Source organism: Catharus ustulatus, chromosome Z, assembly GCF_009819885.2.
Source record: "Catharus ustulatus isolate bCatUst1 chromosome Z, bCatUst1.pri.v2, whole genome shotgun sequence".
NCBI lineage: Eukaryota > Metazoa > Chordata > Aves > Passeriformes > Turdidae > Catharus > Catharus ustulatus.
The window spans coordinates 23,141,874-23,154,625 of NC_046262.2; the positions used below are offsets into that span (position 1 = coordinate 23,141,874).

The 12,752-nt window shown below is 40.8% G+C and overlaps 1 protein-coding gene across 1 annotated transcript in view; it reads right to left on the reverse strand.

Annotated features, from left to right (window-relative positions):
- Positions 1-12,752, reverse strand: part of JMY (junction mediating and regulatory protein, p53 cofactor) — a 72,873-nt gene that overhangs the window by 29,748 nt on the left and 30,373 nt on the right. The window contains exons 3-4 of the mRNA XM_033085660.1: positions 2,569-2,719; positions 565-734 (exon numbers count right to left, since the gene is read on the reverse strand). Coding sequence (XP_032941551.1) covers positions 565-734; positions 2,569-2,719 — 321 coding nt within the window. The remainder of the gene's footprint in view (positions 1-564; positions 735-2,568; positions 2,720-12,752) is intronic.

Sequence of the window (12,752 nt, forward strand, 5' to 3'; positions counted from 1 at the left end):
TTAACATCAGTATGTGCACACCAAACATCCATATCATAGCAAAGTTTAAAAGAGAATTTGTAGCATTGTTACTTTCAAGGAGATGATATAAAACCCAATAAATGTGGATTTCTTCCTGCTAAAGCATTTAAGCAAAGTTTCATGCATGAACTCTTTCCTTAAGAAAACCGTAGCTAGCAGAGCCGCCTATGGAAGATTGCCTTAGTAATTAAGGTAAGCAGAGAAAGAGAGTGCAATACAACCATTCAGATACTCATACATCTACTAACGGTCAGACACCCTCCATCTGGACTGAAAAGGTGGTCATGCCTCTGAGACCCAAACTGCAGAGATTAATAGCAGCCAATTTCTGTTCTACCCTTTCTCTTCATTTTACTCATCCCAGTGGACAGCTGTAAACATTAACAGCAAAAACTGTCTTTCTGGTTGACTAACCAGGAAAAGGTGAACAGGAAACATATGTAAGTGGCACAAAACTCACCACACCTACATTGCAACATCATTTGTCTAACATTGCTTCTTTCTGTATGCTTTAATTTTCTACTTACTGGCATGAAAACTTACCTCCTCTTTCAGCGCATGTTTCTTCTGCTCCAAACAGATTTCTTTAGCACGCATCAACTGCAAAGTCTCCTTAGAAACAGAATACTGAAGCTTTTCCATACGTTCCACTGCTGCTGCCCATGCTGCCTTACCAAATTTCTTCTGGTCTGCTCGCATTCGATCATACACAGCTATACAAAGGAAAAAAAATAAGGCAGGCATCTTACTAATCTACTCTTCAGACCACCAACAATCCTGCTGCAAAGAAAATGCACACATTTGTACTTAATAAAAATGTCATTAATACAAGCATTTGGTCTTGAACTGGATCGCAAATTTTCCCCACTTCTGTAAATACCAATTATCAGCTACTAAAGTCTCCAGCTTACCTTAATAACATTTATAGTGTTGTCATAAATTTAAATAAATCTGAAGACCAAAAAAAATTACTATTTAAAACAAATATTTCAGCTTAACTTCAAGCGCAGTTCTGTAAGAACACATGAAATTAAAGTAACCTCTCTTTTACCTCAAAATGTAGGAGTCCCTTGCCTGATTCAGATTTACTATTCTTGGGCCCCAGAGAACATCTAGGCAGACACATACAAGATTTTCACCACTATTAATCTATAAATCATGTGATACTATACTTAGCTTTGCAAAGCAAAAGTCACAAAAGTAATGGAATCAGAGGGGTGGCATTCAGTCACTACATGCCATTACATGCTGTTTTTAGGTAGTAAAAAACACCTTTATGTTCTCATGTGTTTTTCCTCTGCCATCTGTTAATATTGGGGTAAGTAAGACTACCCTGTGATCAGCAGGAGGCCAAGAAAAAGCCAAACACAAAAACCAGGTAAATAACCTGCATATTGAAGCTCTGTGGCCGTAATCAGCCTTCAGGCATGTCCCTTTCCACTGTTTTTTCCCCAAATACTGACTGCTGTACATAAAAAGAAAATCACGTGAACAAAAAAACCCAAGTAAATATCTATATATATATACACATTATCAACTAGTAGTGTATCTTACTGGCTGCCTTTGTCATACTAGAAAGGAGAGAAGTTGATTAGTGTATTTAGAATTTGCTCTAATTAAATTTATTCCAACATGCTTTAACCTATTAAGTCAGCCAGTCAGACTAAGGTGAAATTTCACATTATCTTTAACTTGGGTTGTCACTGAACAGAGTAAATTTGCAGTGTTTGCATCTCTTGAGTCATATGTGGCAGTCATGTACAGAGATGACAAGAAACCTACCAGTCAAAAAAGGATTTCTCCTCTGTATCTTGCACAATCACTATCAACAAGGCAAAGAAAGAAAACAGGGACCTACAGTCAGGCGGGGAGGACACCAAGACAAACTTTGTCAGTGAACTAGAAAAAGGTTTGTTTGTCCTATTAAACTGCTTATTTAAGTTAAAATGGTGTAAGGATGAGAGCACATGGTGTACATACCAAGTCAGTTGACCTCACTTTACTGCACCACTTTTTGCTAAAACCATCACATTCTTCAAACACAGAAAAGCCAAGGTTATATCCATGAAGGCTTCTGAACAACAGAACAGTTTTCACTGAGCAGTTAAACTGAGCTGTTGCTTAATGTTTAGAGCTATGCAAAAAATTACTGAAAGGCAAGGAAGACTAGAAAATAAAATTAACTGAAAGATAATTATCACTTACTATGGGGATCTGCCATATCCAGTACAGAAAACAGAATCCACTAGGAACTCTATGCTTCCTAAATCTTTTGCAAATATGGAGTACTGCTAATACAATTACATTGAGAAAGTGGCTGTAAAACTTCTACCTAAAATTTCTACTCTGTTCACCTCTGATGATGTTACGAATAGGCTTACAGGTGAAAGATTCAAAGAGACACAGAAGAAAAAACAAATAGGAATGACAACTGCATTTTCTTCATGAAGGACTGATAAAAAATAACTCACAGTACAACGCAGAATATGGTAAATATTAAATAATTTAATTTTTTATGTGATTAATAGGATGACAGAAAACAACTACCTTTTTGTGTTTTAGCTGTTATTTCAAAATATTTAACTGTAAGATCTTGAATAGAAAGCACAGCCATGTGGGCTTTTTTCTGCCAATCGGCATCTTCTTTTTGCAGACTCTCAATTCTTCTGGGGCCTAGGTAGTCATTCTCTATTGAGATCTGAAAATAAATCAGCCCATAATTAAAAACACAATTCATTGTAGCTATTCTGCCAACAGCAAACAGTTTCAGGGCTAAGAAAGAAAACAAAACAAAAATGAGAAAACGACCACCACTATTTCTACTCAGCAGTAAAATCTATTTGGAAGCTCTCCCTCCTCTTGAAAAAGTACATCCACCTTTCACAATTATTGTTCTTACTGGATGCATAAAACCCACATATATAAGTTTGATTTGTCAGCATCTTTTTATTACATATATCACTACCTGCATATTACGTACATGCTTCATACTTCATCCAGGCTTTCTATAAGGCTGGACTATTTCATTCTGAAGTAAACAAATGCTTTTCAATCAAAATTATGCTGCCAACTAGGGCTGTGTTGGGATAGCGGTAAGTGATCATCAACACTTCAGAAGTTCTTCGTTATGGGTGACTTTAAAAAGTATATTTTTGTAGTGCCTGGGAGCCCAAGTATCCTTGCATTGCCAAGACCAAGGCAATTCTATTCTGAGGTCACAGCTGTCTGAAGCCAGTAAAAGTTTGTTTCACAATTAATAAAAACCATGGCTTTCTCTCCCAAATCTGGAAATTTTTACACACCTGTCACACTACAGACTACATATCTTATATCTTAATAAAAAATTAAAGGTCGCTCATGCAATACCAAAGTATTAATTATTAACATTTTTCACATTTATCAGTCAAGAAGACATGTTAGTAGTATAGGCAAAACTGAACAAAACCAAGGGTTCTCATAACCTTGTATGTTCCTGAATATTTCAACCTGAATTTCTAATGCCTCTAGTTTTAATCTTGATTTCACAAAGCTACAATTTGGTCTAAAAGAAGCATTCCACTCTACAGTTCAATTGCAAATGGAAGATATTTAAGTGTTCAGGACCTACTTCTGCATATCCTGCCCTGTCTCTTACTTGATGGATAATTTTCACAAGTAAAACAAAACAGATGCCCTCTAAATACTTGTTCATTTCTTGAAAAACACTTAGAGGACATTAATAAAATACTTGAATCTACTTCTTATAAATTTCCAAAACTCTGAGAAAGGCAACTGATGAAAGTATAATGTGGGCAAGTGACAGGTGAACAACATTTTTAATAGATATGTTGTAACATGTCATTCTATGTAGCATGTATGTACCATGTTTCCAAAAGGCAATACCTGTGAGCGGACAGACAGGTTTCCAAGTAAATATAGAACTGGAGACATATATCTATACACATCAGTGAATTACACACTGGTGAAATGAATACTTTCCATTTACACAGAACTCATAAACTGCAAATTCATTTGTGAAACTGGATAAAAACCAATACAGTTAAAAGTCTTCCTTTTCCACTCCTTGATAGAGATGAGGTAACTGGACGTTGAATTGACTCAGGACCCTGAGTAATACGAGCAACGTTCTTATTAAGCACGAGTTCTAGGAGAGTAAGCCTCAAAGTAACATTTTTTCATAGTTTTGCCAAAATATTATTCACATATGGTACAAGCTAAAGGGTTTTACGATTGCATAATATAATTGTGTCTTTTTTCCCTAGGGCAAGTATTTACAAGTAACAAAAAAGGGAAGCATCTTTCCATTATCCACAATCCCAAGTATGCCATCCATGTATCATCATTCCCACTAAAGGTACTCATATAGCACTACAGAGAAGACCCAAGAAGCCTTGGTTTTAGCAACCACATGAACAAGGATAGATCAACAACTTGCCTTAAGGCTGCAGGAACAGTGGCAAGCTTAACAGATGTGTGAAAGGAGCCCCAGAAAGATAAAAAGGATAGAAACATTTCCCTAATACTGCTTGACTTGCCTTCATGCTTGCCCACACCTACATATCTAGCCAGATAGTCAAACTCTTAGAACATGGTTCTTAAGTGTCTTTCAGTACAATAAAAAATCAAAGGTACAGCTAATATTCATATTTGGCCTTTGTATCCTGCAGCTTGGATAAGGGACACACATACACAATGTCAACTTTCTGGTTCTGAAGACACAAAATAATGGAGGATGGACGTGTTAGCGGTTTTGGTTGGATTAACATTCTTCATATTAGCTGATATGGGCTCTGTTTTGGAATTGTACTGCAAATAGTCTTAGCAACACAGGGATATTTTACCTATGGCTAAGCAGTGTTGACACAATCAAGGGCCTTTTCTGCTTTTCACCTCAGAGAGACTGGGGGTTCACAAGAAGTTGGAAAGGGACACAGCCCTTTCCCAACACCCCATGAGCTAGATTAAGTAAGCAGCCATGTGGGGCTTAGTTGATAGTCACAGTTAAACTATGACAAGGAATGAGGCTCACATTCTTACAGAGGCAGCATTCAATCTAAAGGTGAACACAGCATCTAGGTGCCAGTGGGGAACTGTCTTTGACAGCTGAAATATCCCATATGCTTTCTTAATAAAGTTGAAGAGCTAGAAGCTAAGGATGAACCTTGAAAAGCTTGTTCCCTTCACTTCTGAAGCTGCTCGACCAGACTACCAGAGCCACAACCTCTCCACAGCTATGCCAGCCTGAGAGAACTGAGGTTCAAGGTGACAAATTCCAAATGAAAAAGTTCAAGAACAAGCTTCCAGGCTGGAGTAACAATTCTCAGTCACAGAGATCTTTGTTACTCTTTGGATACATGAAAGACAGGATCTAATTTTGAGAAAAGCAGACTTGTCAGAAGGAGACTCCAGAATGGTATTCAATGAATAGAATCTGTACTGCCTCCTTGAAGACAGCTCCCACCTGTGTTTCGATTAGGTCAGTGACTTTCTGAGTGACAGCAAACTTCAGGAGTCTCTTTTGCGCCTCAGATCTTAGCTGACTGCTGCTCCCTGATTCTCACTTTCAGGCTTGTGATGTTCCTGCTCAAGCTTGCTTTGCTGGGTTTGCCTGACATACACACCCTGCGGCCCCTGAGAGCCACTCCATTGGCCTGAAGATGCTTCAATGCTCCCTGTAGGAAAACCAATCTCTTCCCATCCAGCCACTCCATTCCACCTGAATCAATTTCTCCAACATAAAAGTAAAAAAAGAATAGCTATTAAAAAGAAACAATCAAAAAAACCACAGTATAAAAAACACTGACTGCAACCTTTCCAAAGGTAATTACGGTCATTTTTTATAATCAAAACTAAATAACTATGACAAACTAGAAGATAGACGGCATACATGAAGCCACTTTTGGCCATGGACCTGGCACACTTTGGGAAAACACATTAAAAAGAGATAGCTATGTTATGAGTAAAAATACTGACAGTGCCAACAATTTAGAAGAATTACCACTTCTCAAGCGCAACCTTGAGAGAATTATTTTAATCTACTAGTCATTAATTAAATTTATGCTTGTCATCCTTTCAGGGCAGGACACACAATCTCCACAGAAAAACAGAGACGAACAACTGAGACACAGGGGTGAAATATATACGGTTCCCCTTGCCAAATGGCTGTCTGGGCATTGTATCTCAGTCTAACAAAATGCCACTAGAGTAAATCTATACAAATATATATTAAATCATATTCTATTTAAATAATATAATTGTGGTACATTTATACACAAGATAGAAGTTATTAATAGCATATGTTATCACAGGAAATAGAAAATAGTTTAAATGAAGACCACAGCTGTAATACGGGGAAAAGTTGGCAGGTAAAGTTAAGAAACATGCCTCTGGAGCTTGCAGTTTATGAAAAAGCAGGTTTCCGCTCCACCTGCAAACACCTCCAAGACAGAAGTGACCACTCCCTCATTTTGTCCTAGCTAAGAATTTAAAATGGAAAAGGGAGTAGCCATGGACCATTAAAAATCAACATGAACAGGCTTGCGAATTTCGAAGACTTTGCTTTCTGTATTCTGTTCAATAATTAATCATCATGATGTAAGACAACTGTCATTATGCAATTAAAGGAAGCTCTTAAGTGCTTCTGCATTCCATTATTGTTTGCAATATATGCGTAACCTGTTTATGCTATACTTGGCTCACCTTTATGATGCAAGCATCTTCAGTTTTTATAGCTCATAAAAGAGTAGATGTCATTTTAGACACTAAACAATTTTAAAATTACTACTGTCCATGCTGAATATGACTAAAAGAAGGCAAAGTTAATAATTTTAAAATGTTGTCATCTAATGACATTTCTTGTAAACTTGTATATCTACTTTTGATTTAATAATATTTTTAGTTAAAAATTAAGAAACTCTGATGTAGTTGGAGTTTCTTCCTAACCTAAAAGGCCTTCCAGTTACCTAACATTTCTTCAAAGTGCCATTTTGGCCTGTAATTGCTCATTTGGACTCAAAAGTTTTGGAGAAAGCCTTGTCAAACAGCAAAACCTCTCATCTCACACCTAGTCAGAAGCCACACCTACAATTTCTCTTCTACTCATCACTTTCTCAATAAAACATTCCAACTATTCTTCCTGTAAAAATCCCATATTCTCCTTAAGAGGAATCCACGCTTCATGGTAAAATTTGCTATGACTTTTTTCCCCCTGTTGATAAAACTTGCTTTTGTAGACTTTCATGCTTTACATGTTTTACTTCAAATGATGCTTTGAAGTTAGGAAAATTATGACAGTTTTCACAAAATTGGTTGTCACAAAACATAGAAGAAGGGAAAGAAACAGCAGATGCCATTAACTTCAACACATCACACAAACACCTATTTTCTTCAGCTATTGCTTCAGACTAATGGAACATAAAAGAACAAATTTCAACACTGTATTGATATGTTTCTGAAGGAGAACAAATGAATTCTTCTGAGAAAACAAACTGAAAGGAGGTTCCTAAACTCGCCCATAAGCAAATGAGGATGGATCAACAGAGGCAATACTGTACAAGAAACATCCTTCTCTGGAACAGTTTGCAAATTACAGTTAAGCTCTGAAGTGACTGAAGTAAACTAATTGAGAAAAATACAAGCAACAGGCCTGAAATGATGATACACACACATATTATGCATCTACTAAGTGAAGATTTGAATACTTTCCATGTTTTTTTCTGGAGAATGGACAAGACTGACAGAAATAAGGCTTGGCCCAGGCTATGTAATAACTTAGGCAGGCATATGTCAAATCTCTCCAGCTCCCTTTGTTTCTCCTGGATGGACTTGTAATACGCAGAAAAGGAGAAAAATGTGAGATGCAACAGCAGGTCAGTTAATTAGAACAAAAAAAAAGTAAGCTGACTGAGTAGTGCAGATCACAGTAGCAAAACACAATATGGAAATGGCTTTATACATAAAAGTATTATTCAGATTAAAAGCTCAGCTATCTACCTTCTCCAAGACGTAAAACAAGCAATTCCAACCGCAGCCTGCTAGAGATAGCAGCCAGAAAACATGCATTTCAGCTTCATCTAGTCAGAGACTTCTCAAAGTTAGTCTAACTTCTTTGTTGTCGTTGTTAGTTTAATTGCGCTTTCAGCTGTTAACACAAACCCAGCACTATTTCGCCAAATATGTTAAAATTCTGTACGTACACCCCAAAATACATTAAGTGAAACCATTCAGCTTTAAAGATGGTTTTACTCCTAAGGAATATGGACATGGACTTCAATGTTAATACATAAAAACCCATTTAGTTTGCATGGTCCAGATTCCTCAAAATACCTGGCACCTGGGATTAACATACAAACTACAGGAGTTTTGACTATCTTATAACACAGGAGAACAACATACACAATTCAGTCAACACTGTAAAGGAAGCAACAAACTGAAAGGTAAAGATGTTAGGACATACAGAAAAAAGACTGAATAATAATAGTGTCAATCTACTGTGAACTGCAGTGGTGAATATATTTTCCAGAACCATGTAGAAAGAATACTGAAAAACTAAGTAGTCAGAAGAGAAAAACCATAGATTAGGGCAACTGTAAGAGGAAAGAGTGGTTTATTTAACTGGTTTTTTAACCCAGACACACAAGAATTTAGGTAAAGAGTGTTAAAAACACTAAGTTACAGTATTTTATATTCGAAATTGACAGAATTAAAGCTAAACAGTGTACCCTGCATTACACCTTCCGTATTTATTCATCTGTATAGCATAAAATCTTCTACACATTTCAGCTTCACTGACTGAGACCCAGACCAAAAGAGAGCTAACCCTTGAAAAGAAAGCTTTTATTTAAAAAAATATATATTTTTAAACAACATATTTTACTAGTGTTGTGGGATGGGGGGAGTTTTAGAAATTTTTCCCATTGTTATGTTAAGATGGCTGGGGCGGCGCCTCTTTAGCCGTTAAGTGCTCAGGACAAAGAGATGGCTGGGATGGCCCTGAGTGCTCAATTGCAGAAGGTGGTGTGCTGCTTTGTCCTTCAGCGGGTAGGGGGACATTCGCAGCTCACCGCCCGAACTCGAGGAGAGAGGTTGTTTTTCTCCGTGGTGAGATCAGGGCTCCTGCACTCTGACTGCTAAAGCTTCCTGCTTCTGAGAACAACACTGAAAACCGGAACACCCACGGTGAGCAAGTTCTTCCCTCACCCTTCTCCCACCTGGGATGGCCGGCGCCACCTCGCTCCCCTGCTCCTGCAGCCGCTGTGACTGAAAGGCTGCCTGCCCTGCTCCATCGGGACTGTGCAGAGAAGAGCATCTGTGACTGGGAAAAGGGACTGAGACAGAGTTTCGTTCTGTTCTGTCACTGGTTTTTTTTTTTCCCTCATAGCTAATGCTGTTTTTGTTTGTCTTATAAATATATCAGTAAAGAACTGTTATTCCAAACCCATACCTTTTGCCTGAGAGTTCCTGAATTTCCAAATTACAGTAAACTGGGAGGGAGGGGATTTTCACTATCCATTGTTCTTTGAAAAAAAAAACTCTCGCCTTTTTCCTTTTCCTGGCAATACTGCCCCTTTAAACCAGGCCAGATCTTGGCGCCCAATGTGGGGTTCGAGGTTAAGGAGTAGCAGTTCTTCAATTGCCTGAGATTCTTTTTGTGTGCTCGTAGTCCAGTTTAATCTGGTTTGGGCTGCACGTGTTCATACATGTATATCTCCCATTTGCAAACCCTTACATAAGCATGGGCCCTGTAACTAAGGCTACTGTAACTGTTATCGAACTTGCTTTATGGGTTGATAAGGTGAAGAATTCATGGATTTTTAACTTCCTTTAGAAGGCGGGTACATGGATTCAGGGATACCACACACTAACTGCATGTTTTTGGGGATACTTTAATAATGGCACCTACTGTGAGGGAATAACACCAGGGGAAATTTTCTCCCAACCCTTCACCCAGATTTTTGGGTCTACCCCACCAGTTTTTGAAGGGTTCAGATTTCCTCTGAATGCTAATAATATCATACAGTAGCTGGTGTTACTGATAGGCTTGTCCTATTTAACATTAAGAGATAAGGGGGGATTGAGCTGGATAACAACCCTGATACCTACTCTAGGAAATAGGGATGGTGCTGCAGACATTGACCCTGCCCCAGAGACTAGGGATGCTGCCCCAGAGCCTGCCCCTGCCCCAGAGACTAGGGATGCTGCCCCAGAGCCTGACCCTGCCCCAGAGACTAGGGATGCTGCCCCAGAGCCTGACCCTGCCCCAGAGACTAGGGGTGCTGCCCCAGAGCCTGCCCCTGCCCCACAGCCCATCTCAGAAAGAAACCAGCCAGAGTGGGTAGGGGTTCCAGTGAAGCAGATGAGTAAAATGAGCCAAATGAAGGAGGAGTACCTCTCCCCAGCTAGTGAGAAGCCCTGCCATAAAGGGGGAGAATCCAGTGATGCTGTAGTGGAACCCATAGGTGTTACATCTGCCCAGGTTCCAGTTGAATTGCAAGAGCACTCACAGCCAGCAGCAGTCGCCCCTGTAGAAACTAGGAAGTCTAAAATGAAAACAAGGCACCTAGACAAAGAGGACCAGAGAGGAGGGCCCTCACAACCAGCAGGGGAGCCAGAGGTTGAAATCATCACTGAGTCCCTGTCTTATGAAAATCTCCGCAATCTGCGGAAAGATATTGCACGACGGGGCCGGGAGGCTTTGACAACTTGGTTACTTCGGGTCTGGGACCTTATGGGTACAGGTGTGCACTTGGATGGTACAGAGGCAAGGAATTTGGGATCCTTGTCCCAGGACTCAGGTGTGGACCAGATATTCGTAAGGGAGCCAGGCCCACTTCCCCTCTGGGAGTGGCTTTTAATGAGTGTAAGAGAGAGGTTTGTCAACAAAGAAAGAATGCAGGAGCACCACAATAGAATGCATTGGAAGACCCTTGAAGAAGGAATCCAACAGCTGAGAGAAGCAGCAGTACTGAAAGTACTCTCTGAGAGGAATGCACAGCATGACAATGACCCTGACAAGGTCAGGTGCACAGGGCACATGCTGTACAACCTGGCAAACTGAGAGCCATCTCAATACACCACCTTCATTGCAATGACCAATGCTGATGAGCACCGAGAAACAGTGAGCTCTGCTGCTAAAAGCTTAGGGATTTTCACAGTATGATGAATGGCATAGTGCAGGCCCAGGTTTCTTCCATGGTCCAGAAGGTAAGGAGGGTAAGGGAGGAGATGAAGGAGGTAAGGGGGATGAGAGGTGATGTAAGTGAGATGAGGGAGGAGATCAAGTAGAGCAAGGCAGCACCAGTACGAGCCTCATACCCCAAGGTTACAGCCCAACGCCCCCCAGTTAGTGAAAGAGAGTACACCCCACGAGCTGACCTATGGTTTTTTCTTCCATGGGGAAGACATGGGAAAATGGGATGGGAAACCCACTTCTGTCTTGGCAGCACGGGTGCGTCAACTCAAAAAGGGAAATGCTAACCGAGGGAGCTACACTAAAGTGAAGGTAGCCTCAACCTCCCATGACCAAGGTGCTGGGCATTACAGAAGGGAGGATGATCTGTCAGACCCACTTGAAGGAACCTCCACTATGTATGTTCAGGAAAAGAATAACAGTCAGGGCTAGAGGGGCCCTGTCTCTAGCCAGGGAGAGGCACGGGATAACAGAGTCTATTGGACGGTGTGGATCCGATGGCCTGGCACATCAGAACCATGAGAATACAGGATATTAGTTGATACTGGTTCACAATGCACTCTAATACCATCAGAACATGTGGGGGAAGAGCATGTTTCCATTGTTAGGGTGACGGGGGGATCATAGGAATTGTCTTTGCTGGAAGCTGAGGTGAGCCTAACAGGGGAGGAGTGGCAGAAACATCTGATTGTAACTGGCCCAGAGGTTCTGCGCATTCTAGGCATAGACTTTCTCAGGAATGGCTATTATAAAAACCCAAAGAGATTCAGGTGGGCTATTGGAATAGCTGCTGTAGCAGTAGCAGTAGAGGGCATTAAGCAGTTGAACACCTTGCCCGGACTGTCAGAAAACCCATCTGCAGTGGGACTCCTGAAGGTGGAAGAGCAATGAGCGCCAACTGCCACCTCAACAGTGCACCGCCGGCAGTACTGGACGAATCGAGATGCCGTGATCCCCATCCACAAGATGATCCGTGAGCTGGAGAGCCAAGGGGTGGTCAGCAAAACCCACTCACCCTTCAACAGCCCCACCTGGCCCGTGCGCAAGTCTGATAGAAAATGGAGATTGACTGTGGACTATTGTGTGTTAAACGAAGTAACTCCACCACTGAGCACTGCCATGCCGAACATGCTGGAGCTCCAGTACGAGCTGGAGTCCAAGGCAGCAAGGTGGTATGCCACCATTGACATTGCCAAAACATTTTTCTCCATTCCCCTGGCAGCAGAGTGCAGGCCTCAGTTTGCCTTTACATGGAGGGGCGTGCAGTACACATGGAATTGTCTGTCCCAGGGGTGGAAACACAGCCCCACCATCTGTCATGGACTGATCCAGGCTGCACTGGAAAAGGGTGAGGCTCCAGAACACCTGCAATACATAGATGACATCATTGTGTGGGGGAACACGGCAGTGGAGGTATTTGAGAAAAGAGAAAAGATCGTCCAGATTCTGCTGAGAGCCAGCTTTGCCATTAAAAAGAGCAAAGTCAAAGGACCTGCCCGAGAGATCCAGTTCCTGGGAGTAAAATGGCAAGATGGACGGCGCC